Source organism: Delphinus delphis, chromosome 2 (assembly GCF_949987515.2).
Source record: "Delphinus delphis chromosome 2, mDelDel1.2, whole genome shotgun sequence".
In the NCBI taxonomy this organism is placed as follows: Eukaryota; Metazoa; Chordata; class Mammalia; order Artiodactyla; family Delphinidae; genus Delphinus; species Delphinus delphis.
This window is the reverse complement of record NC_082684.1, coordinates 126643303-126667575: the sequence shown is the minus strand read 5'-3', so window position 1 is coordinate 126667575 and position 24273 is coordinate 126643303. Positions and strand designations below refer to the sequence as shown.

At 38.1% G+C, this 24273-nt stretch overlaps 1 protein-coding gene and 1 pseudogene across 6 annotated transcripts in view; both read left to right on the top strand.

Annotated features, from left to right (window-relative positions):
- The window catches only part of NRG4 (neuregulin 4), a 126563-nt gene that overhangs the window by 25350 nt on the left and 76940 nt on the right, over positions 1-24273 (top strand). For 5 of the 6 annotated variants that reach the window (XR_009518445.1, XR_009518444.1, XR_009518441.1 and 2 more), the window contains one exon: positions 23654-23719. Coding sequence is in view for 1 of the 6 variants with exons in the window: in XM_060005553.1 (XP_059861536.1) it covers positions 23710-23719 (10 nt within the window). In the remaining 5 variants the exon portion in view is untranslated. Of the gene's footprint in view, positions 1-19505; positions 19658-23653; positions 23720-24273 lie in introns of all 6 variants that reach the window. The other variant, XR_009518442.1, reaches the window with a different exon arrangement.
- On the top strand, positions 7200-11575 carry LOC132418776 (surfeit locus protein 1 pseudogene; annotated as a pseudogene).

Genomic DNA, 24273 nt, shown 5'->3' with positions numbered 1-24273 from the left:
TTTTTTTTTTTTTTTTCAGTTTTCCCCTCTGCTAGTTTGAACTTAAACAGTTTCTATTCTGCTGGTAGTTACCTTATTAAGTACAACATACATTCTTAACTTAGCAAAGTCTAATGTTATTCAATACTTTTGCTGTCATCCCACAAAATAAAAGGACATTAGGACACATTTAACGTACTCCTTCCTAACTTTGATGCTTTTGTTTTCAGGTATTTAATACTACATGCATATTAATTAAACCCAAAGGACATTTCCACTTTTTATATAGTGTTTATTTAGATTTACCACCATATTCACAGCTTTCTTTGCCCTTAATTCCTTCTTACATCTATATCGTTAGCTAGAATCATTTTCCTTCCTTGCATTCATTCTTCAGTACTTTCCATTCATACTTTAATGCAGTTTTTTTAGTGGAACTTTTTTCATGTTTGGTTTATCCAAAAAGTGTTTACATTTTAAAAAATAAATCTGCTATGAACATTTGTTTACAAATCTTCTAGTGGACGTATGTTTTCATTTCTTTTAGGTAGATTCTTAGGAGGAGGATTGCTGGGTTGTATGATAAGCACATGTTTAAATTTTTAAGAAACTGCCACACTTTTCCAAAGTGGCTGTACCATTTTACATTTCCACCAGTTTTGTATGAGGCTTCCAGTTTCTCTACATCCTTGCCAAAACTATATTGTCAGTATTTTTTATTATAGCCAAGCCATTCTAGTAGGTATGTAGTAGTATCTCACTGAGGTTTTTTTAAAAATTTATTTTATTTTTTATTTATTTATTTTTGGCTGCATTGGGTCTTTGTTGCTGCGTGCGGGCTTTCTCTAGTTGCTACGAGCAGAGGCTACTCTTCGTTGTGGTGCGCAGGCTTCTCAATTCAGTGGCTTCTCTTGTTGCAGAGCTCAGGCTCTAGGCATGCGGGCTCAGTAGTTGTGGCTTGTGGGCTCTAGAGCCCAGGCTCAGTAGTTGTGGCACATGGGCTTAGTTGCTCTGCGGCATGTGGGATCTTCCCAGACCAGGGATTGAACCAGTGTTCCCTGCATTGGCAGGCAGATTCTTAACCATTGTGCCACCAGGGAAGTCCTCTCATTGAGGTTTTAATTTCAATTTCCCTAAGTTGAAAAAGTGGTTGCCCATTTTTTGATTGGGTTGTCTTCCTTCTATTTCATTTGTAAGAGTTATTTATATCATCTGGATACAAGTCTCTAATCAGATATATGATTTGTAAATATGTTCTCCCATTCTGTGGCTTGCCTTTTCATTTTCTTAATTTTTTTTAATTGAAAAAGTTTTAAATTTTGATAAAGTCTACTTTGTCAATTTTTTCTTTTATGAATTGTGCTCTTGCTGTCATATCTAAGAAATCTTTGTCTAACCCAAAGTCACAAAGATTTTCTTCTAGAAGTTTTATAGTTTTAGCTCTTACATTTAGGTCTGTGATATATTTTGAGTTAATTTTTCTGTATGCTTTAAGGTAAAGGTATAAGTCTGTTTTCTGCACGTGGATATTCAAATATCCCAGTACCATTTGTTGAAAAGACTATCTTTTCCTCACTGAATTACCTTGGTTCTTTTGTCAAAATAATATAAGGCTTTATTTTCAGTGCACAGTTCTTGATCTGTAGATTCGACACATTCCCTATCAGTATCCCAACAGCATTTTAAAAATAGCAATTGTCAAGCTAATTCTAGAATGTATATAGAAAGGCAAAGGACCTAGAATAGCCAAAACAGTTTAGAAAAAGAAGAACAAAGCTAGAGGACTTACACTACCTGATTTCAAATTTTGCTGTTGTAGTAATAAGGGAGTATGCTTATTTCCAGGAAGAAAAGAGAAATGCCAACTTTAGACCACTGTCTTTATTTTTGAATTCTTTTCCATTATGTTTTATTACAAGATAGTGAATATTGTTTATGTATTTTATATATAGTAGTTTGTGCCTGCTAATCCCAAACTCTTAATTTACCCCCCCCCAACCTTTCTCCTTGGTAACCATAAGTTTGTTTTCTATGTCTGTGAGTCTGTTTCTGTTTTGTAAATAAGTTCATTTGTATCATTTTTTAGATTCCACATATAAGTGATATCACATGATATTTGTCTTTCTCTGACTTACTTCACTTAGTGTGATAATCTCTAGGTCCATCCATGTTGCTGAAAATGGCATTGTTTCATTCTTTTTTATGGCTGAATGGTATTCCATTGTGTTTATGTACCGCATCTTCTTTATCCATTCATCTGTCATGGGACATTTAGGACATTTACTTATTCCATAAATAGGACATTTATTTATTTCATAAATAGTGCTGCTATGAACATTGGGGTGCATGTATCTTTTCAGATTATGGTTTCCTCTGGTTATATGGCCAGCAGTGGGATTGCTGGAACATATGGTAACTCTGTTTTTAGTTTTTGAGGAACCTCCATTCTGTTTTCCATAGTGGCTGCACCAATTTACATTCTTACCAGCAGTGGAGGAGGGTCCCCTGTTCTCCACACCCTCTCCAGCATTTATTATTTGTAGACTTTTTAATGATGGCCATTCTGACTGGTGTTAGGTGATGTCTCATTGTAGTTTTGATTTGCATATCTCTAATAATTGGCGATGTTGAGCATCTTTTCATGTGCCTTTTCGCCATCTGTATGTCTTCTTTGTAGAAATATCTGTTTAGGTCTTCTGCACATTTTTTGATTGGGTTGTTTTTTTGATATTGAGTTGATTGAGCTTTTTGTATGTTTTGGAAATTAATAGACCACTATCTTTAAAGCAGAAGTTTCTCTGTTTAATTTCTTGTTATCAGGACTGTAATCTATTTTGGATATTGCAAAGGCATAACCATCATAGGCACTGAAAAATTTCAGAAAGTTTTCTGGTTGATGGGTTTTTATCTTTTTGAGATAAGACTAGTGGCAGCTAACATTCTTTTCTTGTGTTTGGGAGGTGAACCAGAAGAACCTGTAGAACCTGTAAGAATGAGATTTAAAGGTGTGTCACTGGCCAGTACATTCTTTTGTGCAGTTCCAGTTCATTCCATACAGAATTATTTTTTAGGGTTTATGAAACACACACTTCTATTCAGCTTATGTGTAAGAAGATGAAGTTTGAGGTGTTGATAATTTTTCTGTCTTATTTACATGAATTAAAATGGAATATGGGAAGATTGATATGCTCTTTTAAGAAATCCCCTTGATAATTATGAAAAAGCTTGTCATTTTTTAGTAAAACATAAGGAATTACAAGTCAGTCTAGCAGTCAACCATCAGCAATAAATTCATAACAAAATATTTGTTAAACATCTACTGTTAATAAGGCAGTAGGCCAGATTTAGCCTAGAGGGATAAAGATAAATAAGACACTATTCCCGTTTCAGGAAACCTATAGTCTAGTAAGGAAATAAAGCATATTCATATAGAGACTAAAGAGAAATCCAGGGTAGCAAATTAAGAAAGTTATTGAGTTTCTCCTTTTTATCTTTTCTCTAGGTGATTAATTCTCCATTTTTCTTCCAGTGAATTCCTTAGAGTTTTATTCCCTTCATCAACCTGGTAGTACCCTGTGGATATGTTCTAGTTTATACAGCACAGACTACCATAGACATTCAAATTGTAGACTAATATGACGGTTCTCAAAGCGCCAAACTAGCACCATACCATCATCTGGGAACTTGTTATAAATGCAAAATTTCAGACCCCACACCGGATCTACTGAATTAGAAACTCTGAGGGTAGGGCCTAGCAGTCTATTCTTCAACAGACCTTCCAGATAATTCTGATGCTTGCTGATTTATCCCTTCACCTGTTGACGGACATTTGGGTTTTTCCAGTTTGGGGCTGTTATGAATAATGCTACTGTGAATACTCATGTACACATCACTCTGCAGATGTGCTTTTTACTCCTCTTGGGTAAATATGAGAGAGTGGAATTTCTGGGTCATATGGTTGGTTTATTAGTTATCTATTGCTGCAAACAAATACTCAGAGGCTAAAAACAACAAAAATTTATCATCTCACGATTTCTTTAGGTCAGGAATCCAGGAATGACTTAGCCAGATAGTTCTGGCTCAGGGTCGGTCAAGGTGTCAGTCAGGACTTGTGCTCATCTCAAGGATGACTGGGGGAAAATCCACTTCCAAGCTCACACATGTGGCTATTGTCAGGCCTCAGTTCCTTGTCATGTGAGCCTCTTTATCAGGTCTGCCTCATGACATGGCAGCTGGATTCCCCCAGAGTAAAGAAATCTAAAAGAGGGAAAAAGAGACATCTAAGACAAAAGCCACAATCTTTATAATCTAGTCTTGAAAGCAGCACGTCATTACTTCTGCCGTATCTGTTCTGTAGAAGTAAGTCAGTAAGTCCAGCCCACCCTGAAGGGGAGAAGGGTATACAAGAGTGTGAGTATCAGGAAGTGGTGTTCATTGGGATGCACCTTAAAGGCTTTCCACCACAGTAGATGTCTGCTCAACTTTCTAAGAGATTGTCACACTGTTTCCCAAAGTCTTTATACCACTTTACACTCCCACTAGTGATGATGAGAGTTACAGTTGTTCCACATCCTTGCTGACACCTGATATGGACAGACAGCCTTTTTAATTTTAGGCATTCTAATAGGGATGTAGATTTTTATTGTGCTTTTATGTTGCCTTTGGTGATTAATTATGTTGAGCGTGTGCTTATTATTTTCATATGTCTTTGGTAAAATGACTTCACATTTTTTTTGCCCATCTTTTAATTGAGCTGTCTTATTATTGAGTTGGAAGAGTTCATTTATATATATATATAAACATATATAAAAACATAAAATATATAAATATAAAATGCAAATCCTTTGTCAGATACATTTATAGGAAATATCTTCTCCCACTTTGTGGCTTGCCTTTTCATTGTCTTAATGGTGTCTTTCAAAGAGCAAAAGTTTTGGGACTTCCCTGGTTAAAACTCCATGCTGCCAATGCAGGGGACATGGGTTCGATCCCTGGTCAAAGAACTAAGATCCCGCATGCCACGCAGTGTGGCCAAAAACGAGCAACAACAACAAAGAGCAAAAGTTTTTATTTGCTCAAGTCTAATTTATCCATTTTTTTTCTTTTATGGTTCATACTTTTTATGTTCTAAGAAATCTGCTTTCTCCAAAGTTGCAAAGATTTTTGGAGATTTTCTTTTTATTAGTGTGAACTGATGGAGGATTGGGAACCTCTCAATAATGTTATAGCAAAATACTATAACAACTAACTATTTTTATAATTTATGTATGTGTAACATGTAGAAACTGCTTTGTATGGCTATACCTTTGCTGTTGAACTTTTCATGTTTCTCATCAACTAGACTATATGCTTCTTAAGAGTAGGAAATGATTTAACTCTTTTGCGATTCTTTTGTTGTCTGCTACAGAGTAGGGACTCAGTAAGTATTTGTTGGTTTGAATTCTGTATTTTGAATTTAAATAGAAGTGGGATATTTATGTGTAAGAGTTCAAAGTGGAGCTTATAAGAATGATTAGGGCTGTAAATAAAAATGAGAGTTTTTTCCATAGAGGAGTAATTGAAGCCATGGGAATGGACTAGATCTCCAAAGGAGAGAGTGTACAGAGTTGAACCTTGGAGCATAGCACCTTTAAGGTATAATCAACAAGGATGCTTTATTTGATCTGTTCTTAAGAGGAAGGATGAATTTGGTTCAGTTATTTGCATTTTTTCTGACATCTCTGCTTGTACTATATCTATGCCATTGAATATTAAAATAATATTTTCAGGGCTTCTCTGGTGGTGCAGTGGTTGAGAGTACGCTTGCCGATGCAGGGGACACGGGTTCATGCCCCGGTCCGGGAGGATACCACATGCCGCGGAGCGGCTAGGCCCGTGAGCCATGGCCGCTGAGCCTGCGCGTCCGGAGCCTGTGCTCCACAACGGGAGAGGCCACAACAGTGAGAGGCCCGCATACCGCACACACACAAAAAAATTAATAATATTTTCAGTTCGAATAGTAAGAGTAAAATCTTTCAGTAGTCAAAAATTCATCCAGTTCAAGTACTGAATTATGAGGAAGCTTTAATTTGGCCTTAAGGCCAAATTTTAGCAATGTTTTCAACTAATTATATCTAATTGGTAATAGTATTTATTTATTTATTTACTTGTGGCTGCATTGGGTCTTTGTTGCTGCACGCGGGCTTTCTCTAGTTGCGGCGAGCAGGGGCTACTCTTCGTTGCAGTGCGGGGGCTTCTCATTGCAGTGGCTTCTCGTTGCGGAGCATGGGCTCTAGGCATGCGGGCTCAGTAGTTGTGGCACACAGGCTTAGTTGCTCCGCGGCATGTGGGATCTTACTGGACCAGGTCTCGAACCCGTGTCCCCTGCATTGGCAAGTGGAAGGGAAGTCCTGGTAATGCTATTCAATTCAGAATGCTGCTTTTGCATTGTACATTGTTTTAAGTTACCAGCCCAGCGCTTCTTAATGTACAGTCTGGGTATTTGGATGCTATTCTCTCTCTTTAGATGTTTCATCCTTGAGGTGTTTTGGTTTTTTTTTTTTTTTTTTGGTTGCATTGGGTTTTTGTTGCTGCACGAAATTTTTAGAGCAATTTTAGGTTAACAGCAAAATTGAGCAGAAAATACATGGAGTTCCTATATGTTTCCTGCTTCTATACATGCACAGCCTCCCCAGCTATAAACATCACATTGACACATCATTATTACCCAGAATCCATGGTTTATATTAGGGTCCACTCTTGGTGGTGTACATTCTCTCAGTTTTGACAAATGTATAATGACATGTATCTACCATTATAATATCCTGTAGAATAGTTTCATTGCCTGAAAAGTCCTCTGTGCTCTGCCTATTCATCCCTCCCTCCCCTGTAACTGCTGGCAAGTACTGATCTTCATACTGTCTCCATAGTTTTGCCTTTTCCAGAATGTCGTATAGTTGGAATCATACATCGTGTAGCCTTTTCAGGTTGGCTTCTTTCACTTAGTAATATGCACTTAGGGATCCTCTATGTCTTTTCATGGCTTGTTATTGCATTTCTTTTTAGCACTGAATAATATTCCATCGTCTGGATGTACCACAGTTTAATTACCTGTTTTTCTACTGAAAGACATCTTGCTTGCTTCAGAGTTTTGACAGTTATAAATAAAGCTACTATAAACATTAATGTACAGGTTTTTGTGTGGACTTAAGTTTTCAACTCCTTTGGGTAAATACCAAGGGATGCGATTACTGGATCTTATGGTAAGAGTTATGTTTAGTTTTGTAAGAAACTGCCAAATTGTCATGCAAGTGGATGCACCCTTTTACCTTCCCAGCAATGAATAAGAGTTCCTGGGACTTCCCTGGTGGTCCAGTGGTTATAACTCCATGCTTCCACTGCATGGGGCACAGGTTCAATCCCTAGTCCAGGAAGTTCTTCTGCATGCTGTGCAGTGTGGCAAAAAAAAAAAAAAAAAAAAGAGTTACTGACATTCCACTTCCTCACTAGCATTTGGTATTGTCACTGTTTTGGATTTTTGCCCTTCTAATAGGTGTGTAGTTGTATCTCGTTGTTTTAATTTGCAGTTCCCTGATTACATATGATGTTGAGAATCTTATGCTTATTTGCCATCTGTATATTTTGTCTGGAGAGATGTATGTTAAAGCCTTTTGCCCACTTTTCAATTGGTTTGATCATTTTCTTATATGAATTTTAAGAGTTCTATGTATATTTTGGATAACAATCCTCTATCAGGTATGTCTTTTGCAAATGCTTTTTCCCAGTCTGTGGCTTGTGTTCTCATTTTCTTGACAGTGCCTTTTGTAGAGCAGAGTTTTCATTTCCAGCTTTATCAAGGCATTATTGACAAATAAAATTGTAATATACTTAAAGTATACAATGTGATGATTTGATATATGTGTGCATTGTGAAAGGATTTTCAAAATCGAGTTAACACATCCATTACCTCATATCATATTTACATTTTCTTGAAATGAGAACCCTTAAGTTCTACTCTCTTAGCAAATTTAAGTTATACAATACTGTATTATCAACTATAGTTGCTTTGTTATACATTAGATCCTCAGACCTTGTTATCTTACAACTGAAAGTTTATACCCATTTACCACCTTTCCTCATTTCCCCTACCCCCAGCTCCTGGCAACCGTCGTTCTATTCTCTGTTTCTATGAGTTTGAGTTTTTAATTAAAAAAAACTTATTTTTAGACTCTACATATAAGTGATACCATGCAGTATTGGTCTTTCTCTGTCTGGCATATTTTACTTAGCATAATGCCCTCCAGGTTCATCCGTGTTGTTGCTAATGGCAAGATTTCCTTCTTCCTTTTTTTTTTTAATTGGAGTATAGTTGCTTTACAATATTGTTAGTTTATACTGTACAGCAAAGTGAATCAGCTATACGTGTACATATATCCCCTCTTTTTTGGATTTCCTTCTCATTTAGGTCACCACAGAGCACTGAGTAGAGTTCCCTGTGCTATACAGTAGGTTCTCATTAGTTATCTATTTTATACATAGTATCAGTAGTGTATATATGTCAATCCCAATCTCCCAATTCATCACACCACCATCACCTGCCCCGCCCCACCCCTGCTTTCCCCCTTGGTATCCATATGTTTGTTCTCTACGTGTGTCTTTATTTCTGCTTCATAAATAAGATCATCTATACCAATTTTTTCAGATTCCATATATATGTGTTAATATACAATATTTGTTTTTCTCTTTCTGACTTACTTCACTCTGTATGACAGTCTCTCAGTCCATCCATGTCTCTACAAATGACCCAATTTCGTTCCCTTTTATAGCTGAGTAATATTCCATTGTATATATGTACCACATCTTCTTTAGACATTCCTCTATTGATGGAATTTAGGTTGCTTCCATGTCCTGGCTATTGTGAATAGTGCTGCAGTGAACATTGGGGTGCATGTGTCTTTTTTTTTTTTTTTTTTTTGCGGTATGCGGGCCTGTCACTGCCGTGGCCTCTCCCGCCACGGAGCACAGGCTCCGGACACGCAGGCCCAGCGGCCGTGGCCCACGGGCCCAGCCGCTCCGCGGCACGCGGGATCCCCCCAGACTGGGGCACGAACCTGCGTCCCCTGCATCGGCAGCCGGACTCCCAACCACTGCGCCACCAGGGAAGCCCTGCATGTGTCTTTCTGAATTATGTTTTTTTCTGGGTATATGCCCAATAGTGGGATTGCTGGGTCATATGGTAGTTCTATTTTTAGTTTTTTAAGGAACCTCCATACTGTTCTCCATAGTGGCTGTATCAGTTTACATTCCCACCAACAGTGCATGAGGCTTCCCTTTTCTTCACACCCTCTCCAACATTTATTGTTTGTAGATTTTTTGATGGTGGCCATTCTGACCACTGTGAGGTGATACCTCACTGTAGTTTTGATTTGCATTTCTCTGATAATTAGTGATGTTGAACATATTTTCATGTGTTTGTTGGCCATCTGTATGTCTCCTTTGGAGAAATGTCTATTTAGGTCTTCCGCCCATTTTTGGATTGGGTTGTTTATTTTTTTGATATTGAGCGCATGAGCTATTTGTATATTTTGGAGATTAGTCCTTTGTCAGTTGCTTCATTTGCAAATATTTTCTCCCATTCTGAGGGTTGTCTTTTTCTCTTGTTTATGCTTTCCTTTGATGTGCAAAAGCTTTTTAGTTTAAAAAGCTTTGTTTATTTTTTGTTTTTTGTGTTTATTTTTGTTTTCATTACTCTAGGAGGCAGATCCAAAAAAATATTGCTGTGATTTATGTCATAGAATGTCCTGCCTATGTTTTCCTGTAGGAGTTTTATAGTGTCCAGTCTTACATTTAGGTCTTTGATCCATTTTGAGTTTATTTTTGTTATGGTTTTAGAGAATATCATATAATATCACTCATATGAGGAATCTAAAAAAATGATACAGATGAACTTATTTACAAAACAGAAATAGACTCACAGATACAGAAGAAATTGTTACCAAAGGGGAAAAGGGGGAGGGATAAATTTGGAATTTGGGATTAACAAATACAGACTACTATATATAAAATAGATAAATAACAGGGACCTACTATATAGCACAGGGAACTATATTCAGTATCTTTTAATAACCTATAATGGAAAAAAATCTGAAAAAGAACAGATACATATATGTGTAACTGAGTCACTTTGCTGTATACCTGAAACATTATAAGTCAACTATACTTCAATAAAAAAATAAAAGTTAAAAAGATAGTGATTATTACTGATATGCTGAATTCGGTATAGCTCTAGATTTGAGTAGGAGGTAGAAAGAGCTTTGGAAAGGATGTCTAAGAAAATGAAAGAAGACTACATGTAATAAATAGTATGATTAGGAAGCTGAATATCTGAGGGCTGGGGCTGCAGGCCACAAGGCTAGGGCTGTTGCTGTGCAGGGTGGGCACCAGGCCGGTGTCATCAGGAGGAACATTCTTGGGGTTGTCCTGTGCCCAGGTGAGGACTCATCCAGGTATGCCCTATGTACCTAGGAAAAGCTGCCCTGTCCCTGCCCTCCACTTTGCCCAGGAGGGTCGGTGAGTATGGGCATTGCAATACACTGTGGAACTGCCCCCCTGAGCCTCTGAATCAGGCCCTGGTTGCGTACCTGCTCTGGTTAGCACTCTGTCCTCATGAAAGCCTCAGGGCTGGCTCCTCCCGCACTCCTGTATTATACACTTGATTGTAGACATGCAGTAACTTCCTATGCCTCCTTGGGCTAGTGCTGGGCCAACCCAAGACTGAAACCCAGGTGTCTAGGATCCTAAAGGAAAGCATAACTAATCATCACAGTTTGCATGTTCCTCCCAAGTGTTGGCCTAGAGACCCAGTAGGTGTGGCAGCTCTTAAGCCGAAGCAACTGCCACAGAAACAGAAGACGACACCTTTCTCTAGTGGTTTCTGCTTCTCATTCCTATTGCTATCTTTGGCCCAAGGACATGACAGGTCCAACGTCAGAAGTGGAAGCTAAAGTTGATCACAGAGCTAGTCTAGAGTGGTGGCCAAGCCCATCTCACTGCCAACAGACCCAGTGGAACTGAAAAATCTGGAGTACAGGCCAGTGAAGGTCAGGAGGCACTTTGACCACTCCAAGTTGCTGTCATGTTGTTTTGGACCATGGTGAACCCTGCCCAGGAGGCTGGCCTACTGACTCTCTTTGTTCGGTGGTGCTACCTTTTTACTGTGCTGACCTGGGAATTACCATCCTGCTAAACAGATGGTTTGTGCCCAAGAAGAAAGTGAATCCTGAAACATGGTGTAAAGGACAGATTGAGGGAGAAGTGGACCTAGTCGTGATGGTGAGGCTGACAGAAACCAGGAAGCCCTTTGTCTCTGAGAATAATCCAGACAGGAACCACTGGCATTACCACGACCTGGAGACCACGTCCAGGCTCCCAGGTGCAGACCCCATTTTCACTGATGCTGACTTCCAGAGCACAGTTCTTAAAAGACCTATGGGAGGGCAAACTAGAGTCACTCTGAGGAATGAGCACCTGCAGTACATCATTCACCTGGTACAGACTCTGTGCAGCCACGTCATACCTGTGGTTTAAGAAATTCCTACCTTGGACTCCTGGTGTGTGAAGAGATTAGCTGATGAGCCCTGTCCCTGAATAATTAGGAAGTCACGGAGTAAACATTTCAAGAGATTTGGTTTTATGCTGGATCATGTGCTATCGGTATAAATAAATCTCTACACTACAAAAAAAAGCAGCTGAATATTTGAGATGTTATGATAAAGCACATTATTTTTCAGTTGTCTCGCCCGCCCCCCCAAAAAGAAGGAAACTGTAAACTCTAAAGCTGTGCAAAAAAACCAAGATACAAATAAGATGCAAATTCAAATATAGCATGATTTTAATCAACCTAGAGTTTAAGAAAAGAAAATTTATTTTATCTTGCTTTTGGGAATATTGTCTTATGAATGGCCCAGGTATTGTGACACTGAAACAATAGAAGGAAATGTTATTCTTTCACACTGCATGGATCTGCTGTGATTACTCTTTACAGTTATATTGACAGAACTGTAGTTTATTGGTTTTCAAGTTTTACGTCTAGAGGCAAAGTTATGAAAACACTTCATTAAAGTCACAGACGAGAATGTAAATGTTAAAAACCTTCATGATGTAAGAGTCACGGTATAGCTGCTAAGGCAGAAAGAGGAAGTGGGGAGAGAAAAGGTGGAAGCAAAGTTAGCAGTACAGTTACTTATTTTACATGTTAAGAAGTTAGTCTGTGAATTGACTCAAGTTCATTGATGAGGACAGAAGTATGAGTATATTATTTAAAATTACAGATATAACAAAGAGAAGAAATAGGTAATAGTGTAACTTATCAAACATTCAAATTAAAGAGGTAGAGGGTAGTGTAAGAGAGCTGAAGCCTCATCTTTCATCACTGGGAGTTAGATGTTGTCTAGAGTACTAAATCTAGAAGTAGAGAGGATAAGCATTTTGAATTATGGAAGAAGAGCTTGCCATTGGTCATATTGGTTCTTCGCTTACTTCTCTGATAATTTCTTAGTGGGCTCCTTCTCCAACCATTAAATGTTGATATTTTCCAGGGATCAGTCCATGGCCTCTGTCTCACACATGTGCACACTCTGAGCTAATGACTTCAGCAGCCACCTGTGGAATTTGAGTCCCAAATGTCTTATCTCTAACCTCATTCTTATCGTACATGCAAGATCTGCATTTTCAGGCATTTCCTTCTACATGTCCCAGTAACATTTTAAATATACCATGTCTTGAGAGAAATCATTATCTTACTCATGACATCTGTTTTGGTATTCCTTTATTTTGTTTTTAGCAGCTTTATTAAAGCATAATTTATATACCATAAAGTGCACTTATTTTACATTTTACTTTTTTTTTTTTTTTTTTTTTTTGTGGTACGCGGACCTCTCACTGCTGTGGCCTCTCCCGTCGCGGAGCACAGGCTCCGGATGCGCAGGCCCAGCGGCCACGACCGACGGGCCCAGCCGCTCCGCAGCACGCGGGATCCTCCTGGACCAGGGCACGAACCCGTGCCCCCCGCATTGGCAGGCGGACTCTCAACCACTGCGCCACCAGGGAAGCCCTATATTTTAGCTCTATCAAATTTGCAACCACCTAAACAATCCAATTGTAGAATATTTCCATCATTCTAAAAACATCCTTTATGCTCATTTGCATAATTTCCTTTTCCCAGCCCCAGTCCCAAGCAATCATTAATCTATTCCTGTCTCTTCTGATTTGCCTTTTCTAAAGATTTCTTATAAATGGAATCATACAATATGTGGTTTTTATGACTGGCTTCTTTCACTTAGCATGTTTTGTTTTAATTTTTTTAAAACTTAAATGATATTTTATTGGTTATAAATGTCTAGGTTCAAAATTCTATACCTTTAACACTCCAAATGTTATCCTATTGTCTTCTTTTTTTTTTTTAACATTCTTATTGGAGTATAATTGCTTTACAATGGTGTGTTAGTTTCTGCTTTATAACAAAGTAAATCGTTTACTTTATAACAAAGTAAATACGTTTACATATATCCCGATATCTCCTCACTCTTGCATCTCCCTCCCACCCTCCCTATCTCACCCCTCTAGGTGGTCACAAAGCACCGAGCTGATCTCTTTGTGCTATGTGGCTGCTTCCCACTAGCTATCAGTTTTATATTTGGTACTGTATATATGTCCATGCCACTTTCTCACTTCGTCCCAGCTTACCCTTCCCCCTCCCCGTGTCCTCAAGTCCATTCTCTACATCTGCGTCTTTATTCCTGTCCTGCCCTGGGTTCTTCAGAACGTTTTTTTTTTCTTTTTAGATTCCATATATATATATATATATATTTTTTTTTTTTTTTTTTTTTTTTGCGGTACGCGGGCCTCTCACTGTTGTGGCCTCTCCCGTTGCGGAGCACAGGCTCCGGACGCGCAGGCTCAGCAGCCATGGCTCACGGGCCCAGCCGCTCCGGGGCATGTGGGACCTTCCCGGACCAGGGCACGAACCCGCGTCCCCTGCATCGGCAGGCGGACTCTCAACCACTGGGCCACCAGGGAAGCCCTAGATTCCATATATTTTTATTAGCATATGATATTTGTTTTTCTCTTTCTGACTTACTTCACTGTGTATGACACACTCTAGGTCCAGCCACCTCACTACAAATAACTCAATTTCATTTCTTTTCATGGCTGAGTAATACTCCATTGTATATATATGCCACATCTTCTTTATCCATTCATCTGTTGATGGACACTTAGGTTGCTTCCATGTCCTGGCTGTTGTAAATAGAGCTGCAATGAACATTGTGGTACATGACTCTTTTTGAATTATGGTTTTCTCAGGGTATATGCCCAGTAGTGGGATTGCTGGGTCATATGGTAGTGCTATTTTTAGTTTTTTAAGGAACCTCCATACTGTTCTCCATAGTGGCTGTACCAATTCACATTCCCACCAGAAGTGCAAGAGTGTTCCCTTTTCTCCACACCCTCTCCATCATTTATTGTTTCTAGATTTTTTGATGATGGCCATTCTGACTGGTGTGAGATGATATCTCATTGTAATTTTGATCTGCATTTCTCTAATGATTAATGATGTTGAGCATTCTTTCATGTGTTTTTTGGCAGTCTGTATATCTTCTTTGGAGAAATGTCTATTTAGGTCTTCTGCCCATTTTTGGATTGGGTTGTTTGTTTTTTTGTTATTGAGCTGCATGAGCTGCTTATAAATTTTTGAGATTAATCCTTTGTCAGTTGCTTCATTTGCAAATATTTTCTCCCATTCTGAGGGTTGTCTTTTGGTCTTGTTTATGGTTTCCTTTGCTGTGCAAAAGCTTTGAAGTTTCATTAGGTCCCATTTGTTTATTTTTGTCTTTATTTCCATTTCTCTAGGAGGTGGGTCAAAAAGATCTTGCTGTGATTTATGTCATAGAGTGTTCTGCCTATGTTTGATTCTAAGAGTTTTAGACTGTCTGGCCTTACATTTAGGTCTTTAATCCATTTTGAGTTTATTTTTGTTTATGGTGTTAGAGTGTGTTCTAATTTCATTCTTTTACATGTAGCTGTCCAGTTTTTCCAGCATCATTCATTGAAGAGGCTGTCTTTTCTCCATTGTATGTTCTTGCCTCCTTTGTTGTAAATTAGGTGCCCATATGTGTGGGGGTTTATCTCTGGGCATTCTATCCTGTACGTTTGATCTATATTTCTGTTTTTGTGCCAGTACGATACTGTCTTGATTAGTGTAGCTTTGTAGAATAGTTGGAACTCCAGGAGCCTGATTCCTCTAGCTCCATTTTTCTTTCTCAAGATTGCTTTGGCTATTTGGGGTCTTTTGTGTTTCCATACAAATTGTGAAATTTTTTGTTCTAGTTCTGTGAAAAATGCCAGTGGTAGTTTGATAGGGATTGCATTGAATCTGTAGATTGCTTTGGGTAGTATAGTCATTTTCACAATGTTGATTCTTCCACTCCAAGAACATGGTATATCTCTCCATCTATTTGTATCATCTTTAATTTCTTTCATCAGTGTCATAGTTTTCTGCATACAGGTCTTTTGTCTCCTTAGGTAGGTTTATTTGTAGATATTTTATTCTTCTTGTTGCAATGGTAAATGGGAGTGTTTCCTTAATTTCTCTTTCAGATTTTTCATCAGTAGTGTATAGGAATTCAAGAGACTTCTGTGCATTAATTTTGTATCCAGCTACTTTACCAGATTCATTGATTAGCTGTAGTCGTTTTCTGGTAGCATCTCTAGAATTCTGTATGTGTGGTATCATGTCATCTACAAACAGTGACAGCTTTACTTCTTTTCTGATTTGGATTCATTTTATTACTTTTTCTTCTCTGATTGCTGTGGCTAAAACTTCCAAAACTATGTTGAATAAGAGTGGTGACAGTGGACAACTTTGTCTTGTTCTTGATCTTAGAGGAAATGGTTTCAGTTTTTCACCATTGAGAATGATGTTGGCTGTGTGTTTGTCATATATGGCCTTTATTATGTTGAGGTAAGTTCCCTCTATGCCTACTTTCTAGAGGGTTTTTATCATAAATCACTGTTGAATTTTGTCGAAAAGCTTTTTCTGTATCTATTGAGATGATCATATGGTTTTTCTCCTAGAAACAAATGACAATGGAAACACAATGACCCAAAACCTATGGGATGTGGCAAAAGCAGTTCTAAGACGGAAGTTTCTAGCAATACAAATTTTTTGATTTCTTCTTTGATTTCTACAGTGATCTCTTGGTTATTAAGTAGTATATTGTTTAGCCTCCATGTGTTTGTTTTTTGGTTTTTTTTGCTGTATGCGGGCCTCTCACTGTTGTGGCCTCTCCTGTTGCGGAGCACAGGCTCCGGATGTGCAGGCTCAGTGCCCATGGCTCACGGGCCCAGCCTCTCCGCGGCATGTGGGATCTTCCCTAACCGGGGCACGAATCCATGTCCCCTGCATCGGCAGGCGGACTCTCAACCACTGCGCCATAGGGAAGCCCCATGTGTTTGTATTTTTTACAGATTTTTTCCTGTAATTGGTATCTAGTCTCATAGCGTTGTGGTCAGAAAAGATACTTGATACGATTTCAGTTTTCTTAAATTTACGAAGGCTTGATCTGTGACCCAAGATATGATGTATCCTGGAGAATGTTCCATGAGCAGTTGAGAAGAAAGTGTAATCTGCTGTTTTTGGATGGAATGTCCTGTAAATATCAATTAAGTCCATCTTGTTTAATGTATCTTTTAAACTTGTGTTTCCTCATTTATTTTCATTTTGGATGATCTCTCCATTGGTGAAAGTGGGGTGTTAAAGTCCCCTACTATGATTGTGTTACTGTCGATTTCCCCTTTTATGGCTGTTAGTATTTGCCTTATGTATTGAGGTGCTCCTATGTTGGGTACGTAAATATTTACAATTGTTATATCTTCTTCTTTGTTTGATCTCTTGATCATTATGTAGTGTCCTTCTTTGTCTCTTATAATAGTCTTTATTTTAAAGTCTATTTTGTCTGATATGAGAATTGCTACTGCAACTTTGTTTTGATTTCCATTTGCATGGGATATCTTTTTCCATCCCCTCACTTTCAGTCTGTTATGTGTCACTAGGTCTGAAGTGGATCTCTTGTAGACAGCATATATATGGGTCTTGTTTTTGTATCCATTCAGCCAGTCTATGTCTTTTGGTTGCAGCATTTAATCCATTTACATTTAAGGTGGTTATCAATATGTATGTTCCTGTTACCATTTTGTTAATTGTTTTGGGTTTGTCATTTTAGGTCTTTTCCTTCTCTTGTGTTTCCTGCCTAGAGAAGTTCCTTTAGCATTTGTTGTAAAGCTGGTTTGGTGGTGCTGAATTCTCTTAGCTTTTGCTTGTCTGTAAAGGTTTTAATTTCTCTGTCGAATCTGAATGAGCTCCTTGCTGGGTAGAGTAATCTTGGTTGTAGGTTTTTCCCTTTCGTCACTTTAAATATGTCCTGCTACTCCCTTCTGGCTTGCAGAGTTTCTGCCGAAGTATCAGCTGTTAACCTTATGGGGATTCCCTTGTGTGTTATTTGTTGTTTTTCCCTTGCTGCTTTTAATATGTTTTCTTTGTATTTAATTTTTGATAGTTTGATTAATATGTATCTTGGCATGTTTGTCCTTGCATTTATCCTGTATGGGACTCTGTGCTTCCTGGACTTGATTGACTATTTCCTTTCCCATATTAGGGAAGTTTTCAACTATAATTTCTTCAAATATTTTCTCAGTCCGATTCTTTTTCTCTTCTTCTTCTGGGACCCCTATAATTTGAATGTTGGTGCGTTTAATGTTTTCCCAGAGGTCTCTGAGACTTTTCTCAATTCTTTTCATTCTTTTTTCTTTATTCTGCTCTGTGGTACTTATTTCCACTATTTTATTTTCCAGGTCATTTATCCGTTCTTCTGCCTAAGTTATTCTGCTCTTGATTCCTTCTAGAGAATTTTTAATTTCATTTATTGTGTTGTTCATCATTGTTCGTTTGCCGTTTAGTTCTTCTAGGTCCTTGTTAAACGTTTCTTGTATTTTCTCCATTTTATTTCCAAGATTTTGGATCATCTTTACTATCATTACTCTGAATTCTTTTTCAGGTAGACTGCCTATTTCCTCCTCATTTGTTTGGTGTGGTGGATTTTTACCTGCTCCTTCATCTGCCGTGTGTTTCTCTGTCTTCTCATTTTGCTTAACTTTCTGAGTTTGGGGTCTCCTTTTTGCAGGCTGCAGGATCATAGTTCCCGTTGTTTTTGGTGTCTGCCTACAGTGGCTAAGGTTTGTTCAGTGTGTTGTGTAGGCTTCCTGGTGGAGCGACTGGTGCCTGCGTTCTGGTGGATGAGGCTGGATCTTGTCTTTCTGGTGAGCAGGACCATGTCCGGTGGTGTGTTTTGTGGTGTCTGTGACCTTATTATGATACTAGGCATCCTCTTTGCTAATGGGTGGGGTTGTGTTTCTGTCTTGCTAGTTGTTTGGCATAGGTTGTCCAGCACTGTAGCTTGCTGGTCATTGAGTGGAGCTGGGTCTTAACATTGAGATGTAGATATCTGGGACAGATTTCACTGTTTGATATTACGTGGAGCTGGCAGGTCTCTTGTAGACCAATGTCCTGAACTTGGCTCTCCCACCTCAGAGGCACAGGCCTGACACCCGGCCAGAGCACCAGGACCCTGTCAGCCACACAGCTCAGAAGAAAAGGGGAAAGAAAAGGAAGAAAGAAAAATAAAATAAAATAAGGTTATTAAAAAAATCGTTGAAAGTAAAAAAAAATTAAAAAGTAATTTAAAAAAAAAGAAAGAAGAGAGCAACCAAACCAAAAAACAAATCCACCAATGATAACAAGCACTAAAAACTATACCAAAAAAAAAGGACAGACAGAAATCTAGGACAAATGGTAAAAGCAAAGCTATACAGACAAAATCACACACAGTCCGCCACCTCAGTTTTGGGATAATTTGTTGTCTATTCAGGTATTCCAGAGATGCAGGGTATAGGAAGTTGATTGTGGAGATTTAATCCCCTGCTCCTGAAGCTGCTGGGGGAAATTTCCCTTTCTCTTCTTTGTTCACACAGCTCCTGGGGTTCAGGTTTGGATTTGGCCCCGCCTCTGCGTGTAGGTTGCCTGAGGGCATCTGTTCTTCGCCCAGACAGGATGGGGTTAAAGTAGCAGCTGATTAGGGGGCTCTGGCTCACTCAAGCCGGGGTGGAGGGAGGAGTACGGAGTGCGAGGTGAGCCTGCCGCAGCAGAGGCCAGTGTGACATTGCACCAGCCTGAGGCATGCCATGTTCTCCCAGGGAAGTAGTCCCTGGATCACAGGACCCTGGCAGTGGTGGGCTGCACAGGCTCCCGGGAGGGGAGTGACCTGTGCTTGTTCATAGGCTTCTTGGTTGCTGCAGCAGCAGCCTTAGCGTCTCATGCCTGTCTCTGGTGTCCACGCTAATAACTGTGGCTCACGCCCATCTCTGAAGCTCGTTTAGGCAGTGCTCTGAATCCCCTCTCCTTGCGCACACTGAAACAATGGTCTCTTGCCTCTTAGGCAGTTCCAGACTTTTTCCCGGATTCCCTCCCGGCTAGCTGTGGTGCACTAGCCCCTTCAGGCTGTGTTCATGCACCCAACCCCAGTCCTCTCCTTGGGATCTGAACTCTGAAGCCGAAGCCTCAGCTCCCAGCCCTGACCCGTCCCGGCAGGTGAGCCAACAAGCCTCTCAGGCTGGTGATTGCTGTTCGGCACTGATCCTCTGTGCGGGAATCTCTCTGCTTTGCCCTCTGCACCCCTGTTGCTGCGCTCTCCTCTGTGGCTCCGAAGCTTCCCCCCCAGCAACCCCCATCTCCGCCCGCGAAGGGGCTTCCTAGTGAGTGGAAACTTTTCCTCCTTCACAGCTCCCTCCCAGAGGTACAGGTCCCGTCCCTATTCTTTTGTCTCTGTTTTTTCTTTTTTCTTTTGCCCTACCCAGGTATGTGGGGAGTTTCTTGCCTTTTGGGAAATCTGAAGTCTTCTGCCAGCGTTCAGTAGGTGTTCTGTAGGAGTTGTTCCACATGTAGATGTATTTCTGATGTATTTGTGGGGAGGAAGGTGATCTGCACATCTTACTCCTCCGCCATCTTGAAGGTCTCCCCCCACTTAGCATGTTTTTGAAGTTAATTCATGTTGTAACATGTACCAATACTTCATTCCTTTTTACTGCTGAGTAGTATTCCATTGTATGGTTGTACCACATTTTGTTTAGCTATGCATCAGTTGATGGACATTTGAGTTGTTTTCTAGCTTGGGGCATTATGTATAATGTTCTAAGCATTACACTCCTATCTTTGTGTGGACCCATATTTCCATATCTCTTGGATACATTTATGGCAAATTTATGTTTAACTTTTTCAGAAACTTTTCAGATTATTTTGCAAAGTGACTGTACCGTTTTAATCCCACCAGCAATGTATGAGAGGTCTAGTTTCTCTTTGTTATTGTCTGTCATTTTTATTATAACCATTCTAGTAGGGTGTGAAATGGTATCTCATTGTGGGTTTAATATACATTTCCCTAATGGATACTTGAAAGTTAGCCTTGATTTTTCTTTCTTTTGTACCCTGCTCTCCCATTCTGTGGGTGTACCTATTAAGTATATCTTTAGTTCTCTCCTTTATCCTCATTCCCATTGCTTTATTTCTTCACTATTCTTGATTATTAAAATGTCCTCCAAATAGTTTCCTCTGATACCAGTTCCTCGGCAGGTTGCAATCTATTTTCCACACCACTATCAAAATGAATTTTCTAAAATGTAGATGTGATCATGCCACTTCTTTGCTAAAAACCTTTCAAAGTATCCCTATTGCCTTTCAGATAGAGTCACTATTTGAACCCTGGTTATTTTACAAGATCTATTCTTACCACTCCTTCCCCCACCATCCTATCCTCTTATGAACTCACGTACACTCCACACACATACTCTGCACACATCCTGACCTGTAATCTACCTGCAGTTATCTGAATACATTAGGATTTTATTTCTTCTGTGCCTTTGAACATGCTGTCACCTCTGTCTAGAATGTTCATCCATCTCTGTTTACAAACTCTTACTCATTCTTCAAGGCTCAGCACAAATAAAACTCCCTTTGGAATCTTTCTCTGATTCTCCTTAAGCTTTGTTTTTGTGTGTTATTATAGTGACATAAATAGGTGTCTTTGAGACTATATTTGGTTGAATTGCGTGAAATTATCATTTTAAGCCCAATTATCATTTTAAGCTGAAATATGGTTTATATGTCAGCCTACAACATTTTTGTAGTTACCTGTTTTTGTTCATGTGTCTATCATTTGTTAACAATAGCAGGCCACTTACAACGTATTTGTTAATAGATGCATGAACAAATTATTCTTAAAGACCATGGCTTTTATTTAGAGTGAAAAGTCAACTTGAAAAACATTAGGTCTTCTTTAGAATCATGTAGCCTCAAAGGTTAAGTTTATTTGTATTGTGTGAAAAATTATTAATACCAAACCAACTGCCATGGTATGTCTCCTAATAAATACATCTTTAATATCCTGAATGAAGTCACAGATTATTCTCTCTTACATACAATTTAGTAGTCATTTTCATGTTAGTGGACAGCATCATAGTTCCATAGTTCAAATCACATAATAAAGGTTACTGATTTTTCATAAAAATACCATTTTAAAATCGAAACACTGTAAGCTAACAAAATTTTATATATATGTGTATGTATATATGTATGTGTGTGTATGTATAAGATTGTAACTATGTAAAAATTGCCTTTGAATGTGGAAGATAATAGTAATGAAAAGAATTGTTCTCAGAATATGAATTATATGAGATTATTTTAATATTTTCTTAAAAGAGCAAATGTATTCATTTCCATGTTTTATATCAAACAAGGAGTCATGTCTGAATTGTGGTTTTAGAAAAGATAACCATCTGAATGGTTGGCATACTTTAGGTAATTACGTGCTGAAGAACCCCGCACTTCATTTTAAACAAAATTATAGTTTTTGTCAATATTTTAAGTTATTTATGATTTTTAAACCTCATAGCTTCCCTTAATGCATGTAATTACAGCTTTGTTATAGTTTGCAGATGGTTATATTGCCATCAGTATTAGTTATGTTCAGTGATTATATTCACTTCATATTGCACATGGCATTGTACACGTGCTGTATTATAAATATTACCATCTTTCAGTTTTATAAGTACTTCAAATCACCATTTGTATAAACGTTACACGTTTTGTAAGGAAATTCCTTTTTTAAGAAAACCCCAGGGAACACTTGTCCACTAAATCCATATTCAAATTCCTTTTCTTCACAAAGTTGTACAACACTTTGGAATTATTCAGACATGCAGAGATAAATTAGCAGTCTAAAGAATGTGGTTTACTTTATAAGTTAAAGAATTGGACAGCGATTTGAGAGCTCAGCTTTTAGTACAACTTCTTTTCTAAATAAAATTCTGCTCCATTTGCAACTCTGAACATGTGGACTGAAAGGGGTGGTTCCCTTGGCTGGAGCCTGACCTCTGTGCACACCTTGGTCTTTGTCTCCACTGCGCCCACACTGCACACTGCAGCCATATAAATCAGATTTTTGACGTGTTATAAAGGGCAAGGCACAGCTGCTGCAGACTGCATTGTTCAAAAACTTTTGAAGCGCTGCATATCCAACAAAATTTATTGTTTGTATGAATGTGAGTTTTTACTGAGGTAAGCCTTGTTTCTTTAGAAAAAGAAACTCATATGATGAGACAGTGATTATGTCAAATTAAATAGGTTTAACTTCTGTCTTTCTTTCTCTCATTGCTTGTCTGTTTAAGAAAGAGTGACTGGCTTTGAGAGAAGGCCTTGATTATTACACCTGTGTTAATAGGAAGTTGTTGATTGAGATTTCTGTTACAAAGTCTTTCTGCTTAAGTCAGGAGTGAGTCTCTTTTATAAAAAGAAATTGAGAGCATGTAATCATAATGTAAGTATAAATCTGTCATCTTTTCAACTGTATTTTGTAATTCCTTTGTTTCTGTTATAGCAGATAACTTCATATATAGCTACTTTGCTTTGCTAGATGCCAGATATTTTTTAAAAGATATTTGTATATTGGTAAATGTAGTGCAATCTACAGTAAATTTGAAAGTACTTTTATAAAATTTTTAAAGTTTCTGTAGAAATGCAGACCTTTTAAATGCAGTTCGTTTTTTCTATAGTGTGTTTTTTGGCCATTTTTAATAAACTGAAAAATAGAAAGTTGTTCTGTTAAAGTCAAATTATAAATAGGCTTTATGAAAAAGTTGAAAAGTCAATTCAGGTTATTCAGTTTCACTTACTGACTCATATCTTTCACATATAATCTCATACAGTATACTACTAATTTAACAATGTTTATTAAAACTCAAACATTAGACATTTCTTCAAAGAGAGATTTAAGAGTATATTATATTATTTAGGCAATGATTTGTATCTGGTGCATTTATACTGCTTGTTGATCTTTTAGTTTTATCTGTTCAGATTTTTTTTATTGATATGTGATAAGTATCTAAAAAAATAGATGCTCTAACCGAAGAATTTTGTCCCTAGCCTTTAAATGTCTTAATTATTTTCATCGTTTAAAAGATATTACTGTTACAATATTTGACATTTTATAATGCTCTCAAAAGAAGATAATTTTTCCTAAATTGTTAATTTTAGGTGCTGTTTTTCAACCCTAAACTTTTGACCAAGAATGAAACTATTTAAAAATTAAGATGCCAACAGGTAATTTCTTGTAAGTTTATACTTTTGTCAATGTGTGTCACATAGAAATAGAACCAAACAACAAATGTATAGACTATATTTTTCCCCATCTAAAATTGTCCTAGAAATATGGAATACCTTGGTTTTGAAAGACCTTCCTTTATAACATGAAACTATTTTATTTTAGACCTATATTTTATCACTTTTATCACTTTTTACAAGCTGACAAATTCTGGCTTACTCTAAATCTGATAACAACTTTACAAATAAGTAAATGAAATCAGAATAAAAATAGATTCAGAGATAGTGATTCAGGTTAGATGAGTATTCTTTACTGATAAAATAGCAAGTGCTGAGTCATGACTGGTTGTAATCTTATTAAAAACAAGGACATTAATTTCAGCCACAGGAAGCATTCTGTGATGAAGTTGACACTCCACCCTCAATGGAGAAACCCTATGTGATGACTTCCATGATTCTAGCATAATGTAATGTCAACTGGGATTTTATTTGTTAGCCAAATTATTCCTGAAGAGTTGTAAGAATTATCTTATTAAAAGTTGTTTGGTTGTAAA